The sequence below is a fragment of the Tamandua tetradactyla genome, chromosome 1, assembly GCF_023851605.1.
Source record: "Tamandua tetradactyla isolate mTamTet1 chromosome 1, mTamTet1.pri, whole genome shotgun sequence".
Taxonomy (NCBI): Eukaryota; Metazoa; Chordata; class Mammalia; order Pilosa; family Myrmecophagidae; genus Tamandua; species Tamandua tetradactyla.
In genome coordinates, this window is record NC_135327.1 from 103,278,688 (window position 1) to 103,297,540 (window position 18,853).

Below are 18,853 nucleotides of genomic sequence, written 5' to 3' on the forward strand. Positions count from 1 at the left end.
AGCCAAACTAGAACTTTAAGTTTCTAAGTAGCTTTGGAGAACAACTAGGATTATTCCTCGAGCTCTTCTTTCTTAAAATGTGATCCAGACTCTATACCTCAGAATAACCTGGGATTTTGGGTAACATATAGATTCTAGGCCCCATGCCAGATCTACAGATTAGATTTTTAGGGCAAGCTCTGGGTATCTGCATTTTTAATCAGCTCCTCAGGTGGTAAGTTGGGAAACCATTGATTTGGAAAATGGCACAAAGGACTTTTTACCTAAGGAGGGTAATTGTAAGAGACAGTCTACTTTGTAGACATCCTCCTTCAGTTGGGGGATTAGATACAGCAATGTCTGTTATCCCAGACTCTGGAAGGCACAGAGTCTTTCAGGCTGAGTATAGTTTATTGTGTTGAAAGGGGACACCTTCATGGTGACACACTGATGGTAACAGTGGATTATACTGGGTCTCTAATAAGGTAGTAGACTTTGATATTGAAGGCAAATTAATCTATTCACAATTTTGCACAGCTCTAGGCCCAGTGCCTATTTCTTAGAGAATCTCTCCTTTGTCTATACCCTAAAAGTATGGCTACCCTTATTCTGCCTGTAGTCTGACCGGATGAAAGCCAAATAAAATATGATCCCAGTGGCCCTAGTCCAGAGAGCGCTCTGTCTTCTTGTTCTTCCTCTCCACCAAAATTTCCTTTCCTTTCAGGGCACTGTACTGTATCAGTGAGATACTATTCATGATCCACTGCTCTTATGCTAATGTTCCTTGAGTATGTTCTGACCGCCAAAGTGCATGTATCTTTAGATGATGACCATTTTTAATGAATTTAATGAGAAGAAATTCAGGGAGCATGACAGGTCAGTAGGGGGAGGAAGTTTTGCAGTAGGGTGTTTTGGTTCTCCGGCATTTTAGGGTTATAAAATAACACTAAACAAGCTACCTGTTCCATTTATGTTAAGAATCAGCTCAGCTCTGCATATTCAAATGTTTGGAAAACTGAGCAGAATTATTTTTATAAATTATTTCTACACAGCAAAGTTTATGAAGACTTGTCCACAGAATTAATTAATAATAATAATAAAGGCAATTAAGCAAAATCTCTGACATCTGGAATCATGCATGTGAATCTGTACTTGGACAAGTTAGGTGCCCATTGGGTCTTAATTTTTCCCACCTGTAAATGGAAATCATAATATTTCACAGGGTAAATGAGAGGATTATACAGGTAATTCATGACAAATGATTAAAAACTAGTATGGACTCAATCGAGATTTTCTTTTCTTTTCTTTTCTTTTTTACTGTTTTTGCATGGGCAGGCACTGGGAATTGAACCTGGGTCTCCTGCATGGCAGGCAAGAACTCTGCCTGCTGAGCCACTGTGGCCTGCCCTTGAGGTTTGCTTTTATAATGATTATTATAAGTAGTAGAATGATTGGAAATCTTGGGAAGCCCTTTCAGAAAACATTTTACCTGATGTCACTTGCAGGCGTGAAAGAGATGGTGGTGGTTTTGAGGTTGTATCATTCTTTGCCTAAAAGTTTCTTTGCTTAGTTTAAACCTAAACAAATCTTAGTACATAGAGATTGAGTCCCAATTACAGATATCCTTGACTTAGACTGAGTCCTCCTGCCAAAGTACCTGGCATTAGATACTGGATGTAGAAGGGAAGAAAACTGGAAGAATCTTGAAAAACAGAAATAGTTTAGGTCATGATAACAAATTTGGTTTTATTCAAACTTCAATGAGAAGTTGTTGGAATGTTTCAAAAAAGTGACGGTTTAGATTTGCTCTTTAAAAGATCAGCCTGGCTGCTGTGTGGAGAATGGATCATAAGGAAGCAAGAGTGGAACAAGAACATCAGAGAACAGGCTGTTGCACTGGTTCAGTCAAGGAGAGGTAGGGACTCAGATGAGGGTTACTGTGGCGGTATTTAAAACCATAGGATTGGATGAGATTACCACGGAGAATGCACAAATGGAGAAAGAAGTCTGAATGCTTTGAGGTCCTTCAACATTTGGAGGCCCAGCAGAAAAATGTTCCTTTCCAGTAAGAAAACATAAGAGATGTCAATGATAAAGGAGAAAAATAGGCTTCCCAGATGCCTAGAGAAGAAAACATTTCAGGAAGAAGAGGGTCAAATGCTGGGGAGAGATCAAGTTAGGCGAGGTTAGAGAACTGAGCACGGGTGGGTGAGACGGAAGTCATTGGTGACCTTGACAATGAATCTTTCCAGGGTTGTTGTGGGACCTAAGGCTTGCCTGGAGTGAGCTTAGGAGATATTGGACACATGGAAAGATGTAAAGAACAGGTGTCACGCACTCTGGAATTTGTTTTGCTGCAAAAGAGAACAGAGACATTGGAGGTAGCTAGAAGGAGACTTAGGGTCACAGGAAAGATTTCTTTGATTCTTTTTAAGACAAATGATCATAAAGGAAAGAAATAGTAGTAAAAGAGAAAAGGTCATCACAGGACTCCACCTTAGACAGGGACAGGAGTTCTTCCACTGAGATGGGAGGGGTGGTGGAGCATGTGGTAGCCCGGTGAGTTTGATGATCGAAAGATGAGGTGGTTTTCCCTATTGATTTGTTATACTGCCTTCAAGAAACCAAATAGAAGTCAGTTTGTGTTGCGAATGCTTTTAAAAATAAAAATTCTTTGAGAGGCTCAAGAGTGCTTGATATAAGACACTGACGTCTCTGATATAAGATTATCAGACGTCTTACGTTAGTATGCATGTATTCAATTGGCTTGCTTTCTCCTAATGCAAAGACCAGTTAAACTGGAGTGGAATCCTGGGGATTTAAAGGAGGCAGCAGAGAGTTCAGAGCAACATGAGAATACTGTTCTGAGTTTCAAAGTTGCAAATGAACTTTTGGAAAACAACCCACTTTTAAGCTTGGGACTTCCTGTATTGCATTAGAACCAAAGAAAAAACCTGATCATTTGATGGAGGGTAAGTTGAAAAATCAACCTGTGTGAATCCAGATTTCCTTTTTTGTTAATTAAACTCTGACTAAGTAATTAATCTGGCAATTAGAATGAAGGTCATGCTAAATTTTAGGTGTTTTTAGGTTCCACAGGAAGCATGGCTTCAGAAAAGGGGACCTGAATCTCTGTTGAAATTTAAAATGCATGTATTCTATTTAACAAGGCAATCTGCTTTCAGGAAACAGCTAAGTGGCCTTATGGTCAGTCAAGATTTATGGATACTGGGTTGGTAAACTGTGAACACTTTTCTTATTATTGCCTAGCAAAGAAATTTCCTGGGAATTTAGTTAATGTTAATAAATAAATAAATAAATAATTATTTTTCAGTGTGAACAGAAACTAAATTACTCCAAAAGTAATTCACTGCAAATGACTTTTGACTGTTTCCGCAAATTGAATACAGCCTCAACGCGCACATATGTGCCACCAATGAAGATATTTAAAAGAATGTGCTGAGACTTGGGAGGCAAATCCCAAGAGGAGTTGCCAACATGTTTTGCCAAATGGCAGCATCTTGGAACATGTATTTTCTCCCAGTCATTATTTTGAAGAGGGTGATCCTCACTTGGATGCATATGCTTTGACGAGCTTGCAAAAGCGCATAACATTCCTCTTTTTTGGGGTTAAGTATTGTGTGAATTTCTCTAGCTCTAAATGTTTAGCAATGACATTTATGATGTGGATTAACAAAATTTTCTGAAACTTTAAAGAGGCTTAAGAGGCACAGTCAGAATTAATTTTTCTAATTTTAGCAGTTAAGTTTAGATGCTCATATAAAATAAAGAAATTCATAATTATGTGAATATAATTCCAAAACAGAAGCTCCAAAAAATGTTTTGGGAAAAGGCAAACTCAGTGGAATATGATGATTAGGTCTAAATATGACATATGAAGGGTAAAACTTTTTAATATGTGTTTATTCTGGAGTATTTGCTTAGCAAAGAACTCACTCTCATTAATTTGCTCTCGTACCTAATAAAACCTTCTCCACTCTGGAAGTACTACAGATTTTCTAAGAAATAGATGACAAGAAGGTATAATTTAACCTACATTCTTAATTTCCAGCAAAGTGAAGAAGGGAGTGAGTCATTTGGGAATTTAACTCAGATCCTGCTTTCAAAGTATAATATCAGTATTTCACCAGTTAGATGGCACTTCTTATAGATATTAAATAGCACAAATTTTTAAAATTTTGCAAGTATGCTTTTTTTTTCAAATATGTGATAAAATAATAATCCACTATGAAGTAGAAATGTTCCAGGTTAATTTGAATACATGATCCACTTAGAGTATTTATATACTTATACCACTTACACAAACATGCCCTCTGGGGTCATTCTTCCAGCCTGAATTAAATAGGCTCCAAATTGAAACCCTGCTGTGTAGGAAAAATATACAAAGGCATTGCTGAATGCGTAACAGTTTCCAAAGATCTGTGCTTTCTTCAAAGCATTTCTGAAATACACAAAATTTACCAAATAACGGGGCATGAGCAAGGGCAATATATGATAAATGTTGTAGAGAATTAAATATAGAAGACTTTAGAGATGTTATACTTAAGCGGATATACATTTTAAGTATTAAAGAGAAAGTGATTTTTTTATAACTGAGAAATACGATAAAGAAAACACATAATCATTTTCTCTATATCTATACACTCTATAGTTTAAATGCAGCAAAGTTGCTTTTATACACTTTCAAATGAATGGACAAAGTCTACGAAAGGACAGCTAGTGAAAGAGATTTGATTTAGAGCTACTTAGAAATATTCTCTATCATAATTTTGCACCACTAGAAGAGTGGAAGTCACAAGTATGATTGTAAAAGAGTGCAGATTTACCTCTTGATGGAATACAAAGAGTATTACTAAGTAAATGTGATCAGGGGGGCTGGTGTATATGAAAAAGAATGGCACATTTATTGGGTACATATTCATTTTCAAATGTGAGCTACTTTAGGGATTTCATAAAAAGGACAGCACAAACTTATTTCCTTCTTGAACGTATTATTTCATCAATCTTGTTTCAGGAACATCAGAAAAATGTAAACACTTGGTAATAGCTAATGGTAATGTGGGAGGACCCAAATATTTATTTTAACTGTGTCTATTCTAGATTTTTCTTCTCACCTTCTCTTGGTGAAATTATATGAGAGATTATGGAAATGCCATTGTTAGGGAAGATTGGTGTCATCCAGGAGAACTGCTTTTAGAGGAATAAAATATAGTTAATGGAGACAGTATTTATTTACAATTACCTGTGTTGAGTTTGAAGAGTCTCTTCATACATTTGCTCAAAGGCTTTTTCTCTTGTTAATGACGCTATTGTATGTATATTTTCTACAGCCTCAGTTGCTATCTTATAAAATAGGACAGTAAAATATTGAAATACAATTAGTAATGGTTAAACTTCTCCTGGTTGTGAAGTACATCAAGTCAATAAATTTACTTGATATGTACTCTTAGCTTTCCCCAAAATAAGATAGGAAAATAACATTTCAGTATAATGGGCTTGAGACAAATTTCTTTTGAAAAGTTTAGTCTACTGATCTAAGTTTAGCTCTCTTGAAATCTTTATTCAATTTCAATTTAAGCTGGTTGCACAGGAAGGGGGTAACACTAGTAAACATTACGTTCATGTACAATTTTGTAAAGGAGTTTTATTATAAATTACAAGACCATTCAAAAAGATAGCAGGGAGAATTAAATAAATAATTCTTTTATTCTAGCACAGAAATGTAAACAGCGACCAAAAGGATTTTAGAACATTCCAGTAAAATAACATAGAGGTGTGGCTATAAAGTTCTTTAAAAGATAGAATGATTTCTTAATTTGAACTTGTAAACTAAAAAATATATTCAATTCAAATATATTTAGTGCTTCTCCCTGTTTATATAGTTTTCAAAAATAATATGCAGTTGTATGTGACCCAAAGTGAGACAACTTTTGGCACAGAGTAACTTTTTGGATATGAGAGCACATGTTGGCTTGAAGAGAAACCTGTTTTCACATTCTGCTTTCATACTGACGGAGTGAACTGTGAGACAAAGAGAGACCTATGTGGACACCCAGCTTTATTTGAAAGAGAACACGGGTTACAGGAGACGACTAGCTTTCTGGACTGAGGTCAGCTTACCTGGATTTTGACAATGAGTTTACCTAAACTGTCAGGAATTTCAAAATGAATTCAAACTGCCATTTGAAACATAATCCCTAATGTCAAAATGATAAGAATGCTGAAGACCTGTTTAAGGAAAAGAAAAAAATGAAAATGAACATGAAAGGCTGTGTGGCCATTTTTTCCACTGGAGAAAAGACTAAAATCATACAACCTTAGAAAACAGCCTTTACTAATATGGGTATTTTAAGACAGAAAAATAAAACATTTGATAATTTGTCCAAAGCTACATATGTAAGTAGTGAAGGAATATATTCATTGGTCTGTATTCTAAGTTAGATTTTGATAAATTATAAGTCTGATGAAAAGCTACAGGGAAAGAAGTCAATTTGTTCGATTGATGTTACTGGTTGGACAGTGTGAGGTTACTCTGATGATACAAAAATGAAAATTATATGTTTCTTAGGACAAAAGGCACAGATACAACTAAAGCTCATGACATAAAAAAAGAATAAAATATAATTAAATTAGGGTCCCATTAATTTAGAAGTTATGATAATTTGCATATAGAGAAGGCTAAATAACTTTTCATTATCTCTTAGGTAAATATTTGCTAGGTAGTTCAGTCTTCACAACACAAGCAGACATCACAAGGGTCCTTAGCTAGTGTGAGAAACACAGTAAGGTCCAAGAGTCAGGCAAACTAGGTAACAGATAAGTCATGTGCTTGGCATCCCTGTTTGTGAATATTTATGATATTGTTAATGTGTTGACTATGATACAATCAGTGTGATACAGACCATGTATGATATTTGTATATTCAGAGGCTGTTTACTAATGTGATGGAGATTTTTGAAACCGTATCAGGAGAAGAACAACGTAAAGACCTGGGGTGTGTGGCTGAGAGAAAACTCAGGGTTTCCATGATGCAGCTTCTGAAGTGATGTCATGAGAACGGCCTCTGGATCTCTGCTAAGATGAAAGCCAGTAAGCACAGGATAGAAGGCCCTTAAAGAAAGAAAAACGAGTCTTCTATCCAAGGCCTCCAAGGGTAGGACGTCTGGAAAAGTGGGGTACTGCCTGCTACTGGAGGAAGGGTGTACAAAGGGTTCCTTGTTGAGGAGAGTGTTGGATCAAAAGACTTCTCTTTCGGGGACTTCGGGGCAAGATGGCAGCTTAACAATGTGCGCCTTTTAGTTTTTCCTCCAGAAAAACTACTAAATAATCAGAAACAGTACAGAACAGCTCCTGGGCCAAGTCAGTGACCAGACACACAGTGTAACCCAGTCTGGACCTGCTGGACCAGCTACCAGTCCCCCCAGAACCGTGAGTTCCCCAAGCCTCCATGGCCGGCACCCCTCTCCCACAGGCTGCTTTCCAGAGGGGACAGGAAAGGGACTTTACCAGCAGCAGGGGCTAAGCCCAACCAAACACCAATTGTGGAATTAATTAACAAGTTCTGACTACTAAAAATAGGCCCCCAGCTCAGGTGAACCTGGCCAAAGCGAGGTCACTGATTTTGCCCCAGAGCCGAGGGGGCAGGGCTGACAGAATAAGAAAAAAAAAAAAGGAAACAGAGGTTTTTGTGGCTGTGTTTCTACAAAGGCTTGACTGCCTCTGGATTCAGCGGCAGGACTTCTCAGGCTGCAACTGCCTCAGACATAGGCAGAAACAAGATTGTTTGAGAGCTTGTCTGGAGCCTTTGCCTTCCCCAGGGGAGGGGTGAAGCCCAACTCAGGTGGAATCCCTCCCTCAAGGAATTCAGACCCCAGGGCTTGGTAATTTGAAGCCATTAAAACCAGCCTAAAACCTCTCCTCCATCTCCACCATGCCCCCAACAGGGAGAGTCTGCCAAAGTTAAAGGTACTGCATCATCTTATGCTGGTGGGACTCACAGGCAGACAATTGCCACATGCTGGGCAGGGTATGAAAAACAGAGTCCAGAGACTTCACAGGAAAGTCTTTCAACCTGCTGGGTCTCACCCTCAGGGAAAACTGATGCAGGTGACTCTTTCCTCCTGATAGGAGACCAGTTTGGTCTGGGAAAATCGGCTGGGGTCTATAATACCTAAGTAGACCCTCCTAAGTATGGGGGGAAAAAGGCACAATACAATCAGGGCAAGAAACAAGAAAACAAGAACCAAAAAATTATCCTCAGTTAAACAAAACCTAAGCTAGAGGTCCAGATAAAGCTGAACTGAAAGTCAAAGAACAGACAGAAAACAAATTCATCCAGCAAAAAAACCCTAGGTAAAAGAAGTGAAAGCAATCTCCAGAATAAACTAATTAAGGTAATTAAATTCCTAGACACCAGCAAAAAATAACAAATCACACTAGGAAAATTGAAGATATGGCCCAGTCAAAGGAACAAACCAACAATTCAAATGAGTTACAGGAGCTGAAACAATTCATTCAGAATATACGAACAGATATGGAAAACCTCATCAAAACCAAATTAATGATTTGAGAGAGGATATAAAGAAGGCAAGAAATGAACAAAAAGAAGAAGTCAAAAGTCTGAAAAAACAAATCACAGAACTTATGGGAATGAAAGGCACGGTAGAGGACATGAAAAAAACAATGGAAACCTACAATGGTAGATTTCGAGAGACAGAACATAGGATTAGTGAACTGGAGGATGGGACATCTGAAATCCAACAAGAAACAGAAACTACAGGGGAAAAAATGGAAAAATATGAGCAGGGACTCAGGGAATTGAATGACAATATGAAGCGCACAAATATATGTGTTGTGGGTGTCCCAGAAGGAGAAGAGAAGGGAAAAGGAGGAGAAAAACTAATGGAAGAAATTATCACTGAAAATTTCCCAACTCTTATGAAAGACTTAAAATTACAGATCTAAGAAGTGCAGCACACCCCAAAGAGAATAGATCCAAATAGACATTCTCCAAGACACTTACTAGTCAGAATGTCAGAGGTCAAAGAGAAAGAGAGGATCTTGAAAGCAGCAAGAGAAAAGCAATCCATCACATACAAGGGAAGCCCAATAAGACTATGCGCAGATCTCTCAGCAGAAACCATGGAGGCGAGAAGACAGTGGGATGATATATTTAAATTATTAAAAGAGAAAAACTGCCAACCAAGAATTCTATATCCAGCAAAACTGTCCTTCAAAATTGAGGGAGAAATTAAAACATTTTCAGACAAAAAATCACTGAGAGAATTTGTGACCAAGAGACAAGCTCTGCACGAAATACTAAAGGGAGCACTAGAGACAGATACGAAGACAGAAGAGAGAGGTATGGAGAAGAGTGTAGAAAGGAAGACTATGAGTAAAGGTAAAAAGAAGGAAAATTAGATATGACATATAAAATCCAAAAGGCAAAATAGTAGAAGAAAGTACTACCCATGCAGTAATAACACTGAATGTTAATACTAAACTCCCCAATCAAAAGACATAGACTGGCAGAATGGATTAAAAAACTGGATCCATCTATGTGTTGTCTCTACTCAAAGGACATGAGGGCAAGGACACAAATGGACATTTGCACACCAATATTTATAGCAGCATTATTTACAATTACCAAGAGATGGAAAAGCCAAAATGTCCATCAACAGATAGGTGGCAAAACAAACTGTTGCATATACATATGATGGAATATTATGCAGCTGTAAGACAGAATAAAGTTATGAAGTATGTAACAACATGGATGGACCTTAAGGACAGTATGCTGAGTGAGATTTGCCAAAAACAAAAGGACAAATACTGTATGGTCTCACTGATATGAACTGACATGAGTGAACAAACTTGGAATATTTTGTTGGTGACAGAGACCATCAGGAGATAGAAATAGGGTAAGATATTGGGTAATTGGAGCTGAAGGAATACAGATTGTGCAACAGGACTGAATATAAAAACTCAGAAATGGACAGCACAATACTACCTATCTGTAGTACAATTATGTTAAAACACTGAATGAAGCTGAATGTGAGAATGATAGAGGGAGGATGGCTGGAGGCATAAATGAAATCACAAAGAAAAATAGATGCTAAAAATTGAGATGATATAATCTAGGAACGCCTAGAGTGTATAATGATAGTGACTAAATGTACAAATTAAAAAAATGGTTTTGCATGAGGAAGAACAAAGGAATATCATTACTGCAGGGTGCTGAAAATTGATGGTAATTAATATTTAAAAATTTCAACTTGTGTGTGAGACTAAAGCAAAACATGTTTATTTGGTACAAAATTTATATTTTGACTAGTGTATGTCCTAATATAACTTATGTAGATAGTTGGTTGAACAACATAAGTACATGGAACCTTGAGTAGGACATGAGATTTTGTTGGTTTGTCCAGAGTGATGCCCCAATGAATCCCAGAGTGATTTGATCAGTGAGTGGAAAAGCATTTGCAAAGTCCCCTTCGGGGAATGGTGAGAACAGGGGAAAATTCAACCCCCCTAGTTGAATTCTTGATATTCTCACAAGCAGTGTGGACAACCAAAGCTATAGGCTGAGCCCCCAATCTTGGGGTTTGTTCATATGAAACTTAACCTCACAAAGGATAGGTCAAGCCTACTTAAAATTAGGCCTAAGAGTCACCCCCAAGAGAGTCTCTTTTGTTGCTCAGATGTGGCTTCTCTCTCCAGCCAACACAACAAGCAAACTCACCACTCTCCTCCTGTCTGCGTGGGATGTGACTCCCAGGAGTGTGGACCTTCCTGGCAATGTGGGACAGAAATCCTAGAATGAGCAGAGACTCAGCATGAAGGGATTGAGAAAAATCCTAGAATGAGCTGAGACTCAGCATCAAGGGATTGAGAAAACCTTCTCGACCAAAAGGGGGAAGAGTGAAAGGAGACAAAGTGTCAATGGCTGAGAGATTTCAAACAGTCGAGAGGTTATCCTGGAGGTTATTCTTATGCATTAAGCATATATCACCTTGTTATTCAAGATGTAATGGAGCGGCTGGAGGGAATTGCTTGAAAATGTAGAGCTGTGTTCCAGTAGCCACGTTTCTTGATGATGATTGTATAATAATATAGCTTTCACAATGTGACTGTGTGATTGTGAAAACCTTGTGTCTGATGCTCCTTTTATCTACCTTGTCAACAGATGAGTAGAACATATGGAATAAAAATAAATAATAGGGGGAACAAATGTTAAAATAAATTTAGTTTGAAATGCTAGTGATCAATGAAAGGGAGGGGTAAGGGGTATGGTATGTATAATTTTTTTTTGTTTTCATTTTATTTCTTTTTATGTTATCTTTTATTTCTTTTTCTGAATTTGATGCAAATGTTCTAAGAAATGATCATGATGATGAATATGCAACTATGTGATGATTTTGTGAATTACTGATTATATATGTAGAACAGAATATGTATTAAAAAAAGACTTCTCTTTCCATTTGTTGATTTTACTATTCTTTTTCCTTGCATCTGCAATGATATGATTATCTTCCTATATATGATTTCTTAGAAGCGTAAACATGTCAAAGCATTTCCAAATAATAAATTGTATAAAATTCAGTATAAAAATGTTCTTTGTTGCAAAAGCTTTGTTTTAGGCACCTTCAATCTCAGTGTATTGCCGTATATTATTTCCCTAAATAATAAAAGCACTATTTTATTTCCCATTTATTTTGAAAAATAAAATATCCAGTAGAATTGTTCAAATAAATTTAAGTGATTTAACAATCAGAGGATGGGGAAGCATGTGCTTAGCAAAATCCTCATGACATGGTAACAGTAGCAATGCCTGAAACCATTGAATCTTCCAGACACTATTCTAAATGTTTTGCCTAATCCTCGCAAAGGTCTGTAAGTGGATACTACTATTTATCTCCGTTTTACAGATGAGGAAACTGAAGTCCAGTAAGGTTTAAATAACCTTCCCATGTCATACATACGTTTGCGAGAAGATCTGGATTCTGATTCAGCTAATCTGGCTTGAGGGCCCACACTGTAAACCCTGTATCATATTGCTATAATAATTTATATATCTATATATATAGTAGTATATATGCATATATACACCACAGATTCTAAGAGATGAAGCTAACATCATAATGATTGGAACTCTGTTTTTTCTCTTAAAATGTATATGATGGCAATAAATCTTCATTTTACCTTTCCAGCATGCTTAAGTTCTTGCTTACTTTGTTGGCAAATCCAGTCATTGTTGCAGTTTCAATCATCCCTGTCAAAGCAAGCACTGGAGCAATACTCAAAATCCAGAGTGTCCTCTCCCATCCATATATGAAGGGAATGATAACTGACAGTCCCATGCTAGTTGAATTTTGTGTTAGGACCCCAATCCTTGAACCTGTTGCCTATAGTCAGATATATTTTGAAAAGAAAAAAAGTTAGCTTTAAATTTACAAGAATTCCTAGTATAGTTTTTTGCAAAATAAAGTAAGTGTTCTTTTTTAGGATTAATCTTTTAAAATTTACACTTTTGATTAATACTTAGAGATGAACTGATACAAATATGTTTAAAATGTCCTCTATTAAGGAATTATTTCACTTTTATTTTCTTCCTTAAATCCAATATGGTGAATTGAAATGAATTGGCTTTTAGTTTGGGAATACTAAACTATCTATACATTCGTAGGAACAATCTATGAAGACTGCATAGAGCGTGACAGAAATTAAATACTGCCTGCTTAGAGAGAGACTTTTATGTGCTCTATGTAAGTAGCTTTGCAGGGTTTTACACCCCTATCCAAGTTAAATGAAATGAACTGCTTAAGTTGCAGGATTTCTTTTGTTTTCTCAGTGATAGGTAGACAGACATACTTTCCTTGTTTCCCTGCACCCTACCTAGTGGTCAACAATAATAAAAACAACAAGTACACACATACAATACCTTTTCGACTTTAACTTACACAACTCAAATTTAAATAAAGTTGCTTTTCTATGGTAGCTACGCACACACACACACATACACACACATAATTCTGCTTGAAAATAGCAGAATCAAAGTTAAATTATAACTAACTGGAAAACAGAGTCAATTTTCAGTTAAGCACTTTTCACTGTTATAAAAGTTGTTATATTTCCTAGCAATTTTATAGGAAAACACAAATTTTAATAATTAACAGCATTAAGATGCATTCCATGTATAACAGATGTGCTTAAAATGTACATATTTGGAAAAGATGATTTGATTTAAGTATTTGAGTCGTTTATGAGGCTTTTGCATATTCTATCTCATAAAGAGTAAAAAGAAAGAGAATGCTATATTCTAGCTTCCATATTTACTAAATTAATCTAATTAATCCTTTAATGATATTCTAGAGTGACTGTCAATTTTCATTTTAATGGTAAGTCCTGCATTATAAAATCTGTAAAAACTTATTTTTTGTACATTTTATTTTTTGTACATTTATCATTCTCGTGAATTATACCAGTTAAGATGTTAAAAAATTCAAGGGCTATAACTCATGCCATCTGAATTCAAAATCCATGTATTTTTAGTTTGAAACTTTGTGCTAGAGAGACAGGAGTTGAAATGGAATGGAGACCAACACAGGCAGGAAAAAAAGGGGCAAAAGAGAAAGCAGTTTAAAATAGGGCCAAAGTATGAGAAAGGATGAAAAATAAAGGTCAGTGACCATAATGTTTATACTACAAGTGTAGCTGATATGTACAGGCACTAAATAAATAGCTAACTTTTACTGAGCATTAATTAAATACCTTATCTTCATTGTGTCATTTAATCTCATAGCAGCAGTAAGAGATAGATACCATTAATCTTACCATAGTATAGATGAGAAAATGAAGACAGAGAGACAAGATAGCTTATCCAAAGTGATGCAGCTTGTAACCGATGAATAAGGAACTCTTTTTCCTGAACCACTCCGCTGTAAGTTGTTGACCCGATGCCATCTCTCCCCTGGATACTTAGGGGTGATTTCCTATAAACAAGTACATTCTCTTTCATAACCACGTAACACCATCAAAAAATCAAGAAATTAACATCAGCTGTATAACTAACATCTAATCCTCAGACTCCATTCAAACTTTATCAGTTATCTCAATATTGTCTTTTCTAACACAAAAAGATATTCAAGCTTCCAGGAAGATGATGGAGTAGGGTAGGCTGGATTCATCCCTGCTTGGTGGAAAAACAAGAAAGGGGACAGAACAAACGACCAAGACTGCAGTTCCAGGGAGAGGGTCCTCGACATTTCATAAAGAGGTTCTGGACGAAAGATGGGAATGTCAGGATGGGAAGAACAGGGTAGGTCTGTTTGGCCATGACCTCACTGTGGGAGGGCGGCGGTATGCAGGAAGTGCGGGTCACTCCACCTTGCCCTGGCAGCTAGCTTGGGAAAATTCGTTGCATGGCTCTGCAGGTGTCTGCATCCATGGGGAGCCCGAGGCACACCTAATCGTCCACGGTGAAAAGTCACTCTGACAGGGTGCTGAGATCAGCTGTCCCACCAAGCACCATGAATAGCTCTCCTGTTGGGCACTGTGGCAGCTCTGCTGAGTGCAAGACACTGTGATGAGCTACCCCATTCCTCGCACTGGAACTACTTGCTCTGCCGTGTGCTGGGAACTGCTCCCTGCCACACATGCCATCTTACTCAGCTGCCTGCTGCCACTGGGGAGAGGTGGGCCCAAGGGTAAGAGGTGGTATATGACCGCCATCTGCCGGGAAGAGGCAGTAAGTGCAGTCCAGCAAACAACCTAGTTTTTGTTTTTGTTTTTCCTTCTGTGGACACCAGTCTGAGCTCATTCCAAATATATTGTGGGGTGTCTCCTTCTGGCTTTGGGGCCTACTATTACTGAGGTGTTTATTTTTTATTTTATTTTATTTTTTTGGTGCATGTGCTAGGAGTTGAGCCCAAATCTCCCCCTGGCGGGTGGGTGTTCTGCCACTGACCTATGTGCGTACACCCCTGCCTAGCCTATAAATGGACCCTCATATAGAATTACATTCTCTTCATAAGATTTAGGCTTTGGGTTAGCAGGGAATTACTGATGTATCAAATGCAAAAGGAGATCTTCAATGCAAATCCAGCCAAATACAAAACCTTAGGTGAGTAGAGGAAAACAACTTGCAAAATAACCTACCTCATTAAGATAATCAAATACTCCAAATGCAACAGAAAATTACAAAGCACGTGATGACTCAGGCAGACACAGCTCAGCCAAATAACCAAATCAAATCACCGGAGGGGACACAGAACTTGGAGCTAATCAAGGCTGTTCATAATGACATAAAGGATATCAAGTAGATAATGGAAGAGCCTATAGAAGAATTTGAAAGGATAAGTAGAAATATAGCACATCTCACAGAGATGAAAGATACCATAGACCAAATTAGAAATATATTAGAGATACATGATACCAGATTTGTTGAAGCAGCAGAAAGAATAAGCCAGCTAGAAGACAGGACAATTGAACTGGAGTGCACAAAAGAACAAATGGCAGGAAAGATGGGAAACATGGAAATGGATTTCAAGGAAATGATGGACAACGCAAAGTGCACAAGTATAAGAATCATTGGTGTCCATGAAGAAAAAAAGCAGAGTAAAGGGATAGGAAGGTTAGTTGAAGAGATAATGGGGGAAAACACCCAACCGTTATAAAGACATAATTATGCAAATAAGAAGCCCAAAAAAGTCCAAATAGAGTAAATCCAAACAGGCCTACTCTTGTGCCCATGGAACATTCTCTGGGATAGATCATATGCTGGCACATAAAACAGGTCTCTATAAATTTAATAAGATTGAAATTATTCAAAGCACTTTTTCTAATCACAATGGAATGAAGCTGGAAATTAATAACCACCAAAGAATCAAAACTTTCACAAGCATATGGAGATTAAACTACAGACTCTCAAACAATCAGTGGTGCAAAGAAGAAATTGCTAGCGAAATCGGTAACTATCTGGAGCAAATCAAGATAAGAATACAACATACGAGAACTTATGGGAGGCAGCAAGGGCAGCGCTGTGAGGGAAATTTATTGCCCTAAATGCCAATATTAAAAAGCAAGATGAGAAACAAACCCCCTTCCTCTGGGGGAAGGAGGGCAGGAGAGGAGGAAGGAACATCGGGCGCGGATACAGGAGCTGGAGGCTAGCTTCAGCCGTGTTGTAGTCACTGCTCCTGCCACCGAGACTTGTTCCTAGATGCATCTCGCAATGCCTGAGCCCGCACCTCACAGTCCCTGAGCGCCACACGGCACCCGCAGTCGGGGCCTCTAAGGGTCGTTACATACCCGCGACACGTGCAATCTGAGGGCCAATTGGTGCCGGCCGGTGTCATCCGGCCAAGGAGAGGGCCAGCCTGGGCTCTGCGACATCCCGGTCACAGCGCCTGGCTCAGCAACAAGGAGAGTCCTCTGTGTGAGTGGACCAACCATCTCACAGCTTGGCAGCCTCGGCTTGTTTTAGATGATGGAATCCTGTCCTACTGTGATTCACAGGATGATGTGTGTAGAGGGAGCAAAGGAAGAATAAAGTGGCAGGCTGTGAAATTAAAGTCCATTCAGGATTCGACACAAGAATGGAATTAATCATTGCAGGAGAGCAGCATTTCTACATGAAAGCGGTGAATGCAGTTGAAAGACAGGTATCTGGTGGCTCTGGGGTGCTCCAAAGCATGTTTGACTGATACTCGGACTAAAAAAGAAAAAGAAATGAGTGAAACCAGTGACACTCTAAAATCAAAACGCCTGAACTTCACCTCTACTGTGACCTCCTAATGGAGCAAGTTCACACAATCCAAGAACTTGTTCACCAGAATGAGAGCTGTTCATCTTCCAACGTGGGAAACATGAACGAAGCCTCCTCTTTGCTTGGTGCTCCCTGTGATACGTTCATCACAGCACTTGAGGAATGTGTGAAGAGAGTGAAGCCAAGTTTAACAGAGATGTTTCCATGCCCCGTCCCGATCCCCGAGTTTCTCCTGTGTCACCTTCTCCTGTTCATATGCCGAAGCGTCTGTCAGACACCCCGGTCCTTGCAGGTCCGACAGGAGTAGCCACCCAGTAAAAGACCAGGAACTACAGATCACAGATGATCCCAGCGATGCCAAGGAACCTACTCAGTTACAGACTCTTGTAACGGTAGTTCCCTTGAAGACCCAGATAGACTGCTCACTGCTCAGGAAATGCATTTAATGGAGACATGGCATCTGTAACCATTCCTGAAGAAAGCAGATTAATGGCCCAAAAAATCTGAATTAGAAGATCCTCTTCCTTCCTTCTCTTCCTGAGGAAACTGAAGTGTCCAACTTCCTCCAATTATTGTGCAAAAACTGCTGTGATTAAACTATTGTAATAGGAAAAACTATTGTTTTTCTCTTTACCTAGGATTTCTCTGCACTTTATAGACTAATGTAAAACCAAAACCAAACCCAAAAACAACCCACAAAACTTTGAAGTGTATTTTATCTTTATATAGTTTGTTTGCAAGAGTATTTTCCTAATAACTTCACAGTGTGAATGTCCAGCTTTCTTTTCTTTTTAACAAATGATGGTGTAACATTTTGACTCATAAGGACAAATGTAGATTAAAAACAAACAAACAAACTGAGGGACTGAAACCTTGGTCAGTGCACATTGTAGTTTATCAACGAGAAATCTTATAGACAGAAGGTTTCAGTGTGACAGGAGTGTGATATATGTAACGTGCGCCATGGAACATATAAATGGTCCCTTTACCCCAGCTAAACATGAATTATAATAACAGCTTGATGGTGTTTGTGTTGTGTTCCTTTAAGCAAAAAGGAATACTTAATATTGTAAATATTTTTAACCCAAATACTATGACACATTGAGGAGTTTTTAAAAACCAGACCATGCTGTCCTTCATATGTGAAGTTGACACTACTGATTTGTCAATACCAAATGTTGGTTAAAATATTTAATTTTTATTTATTTATTTTTCTGTTGCATCGAAAAATGATTACATTCAAACTTCTGTGACCTACCAAATTTAAGATGTATATACAGGTATTATAGAAAAGTGGTCAATATGGTAGTGACCTTGCTCAATTAACACTAGAGAAATAAATGACTTTCAGTGGAAGAGGATTTTAGTGCTTTTTTTCCCTAAAATAGACATTAAACTGCTGTTGTAAGCTATAAATGTTTGCAGCTCCTTTAACTCTCTAGAGACATTTAAAAACTTATGAATATTTATACAAAAAAGAAATTCTGTTATGAGGAATTCTTTTCATCATTTCAGAAAATGGCATAATTTAGTGAAAGAACAAATAGCACTTTTTGGTAGTGCTTGCCCATATCTGCTGTCAGTGTTTGCCTTGTAAACTTTTAAATTCACTTTGGAGTGAACTCTTTGTCCAACTTCTTGGATGAGGAGCACTTTAAAACAAAGTGATTTGGTGTTTTTAAGTTAATCAGATGAATAAAAATATATGGTTTCTGCATTCAAACTCATCATATAATACATTGTATTTTTTATATTTTTTATGTTCTATTTAATCTTTGCCAAATGCAAGTAGTATTCTTTATGACTTTGATTTTATTTCTATATTTGGGTCTCATGGTAAATTCACAAATGAGACACACGTTTTTGTTTCTTATGTCAAAAGGAGAGAGGATGCAAATAAAGTCAGAACCTGCAGGGGGGTTGTTACCATGGGTCCTGAAGAAAATTTAAAAATCATAAGAGGATACTATGAATAATTATATGCCAATAAACTAGACAACTTCTATGAAATGAACAAATTTCTAGAAAACACGAACAAGCGACTCAAGAAGAATAGAAGACCTCAACAAGCCAATTACAAGTAAAGAGATT

At 37.7% G+C, this 18,853-nt stretch overlaps 1 protein-coding gene and 1 pseudogene across 1 annotated transcript in view; one reads left to right on the forward strand and one right to left on the reverse strand.

Annotated features, from left to right (window-relative positions):
* The window catches only part of ABCB5 (ATP binding cassette subfamily B member 5), a 220,434-nt gene that overhangs the window by 52,318 nt on the left and 149,263 nt on the right, over window positions 1–18,853 (reverse strand). The window contains 4 exon segments of the mRNA XM_077122218.1: window positions 4,301–4,441; window positions 5,243–5,343; window positions 12,199–12,227; window positions 12,230–12,401. Coding sequence (XP_076978333.1) covers window positions 4,301–4,441; window positions 5,243–5,343; window positions 12,199–12,227; window positions 12,230–12,401 — 443 coding nt within the window.
* LOC143678870 (pleckstrin homology domain-containing family A member 3 pseudogene) lies at window positions 14,287–17,303 on the forward strand (annotated as a pseudogene).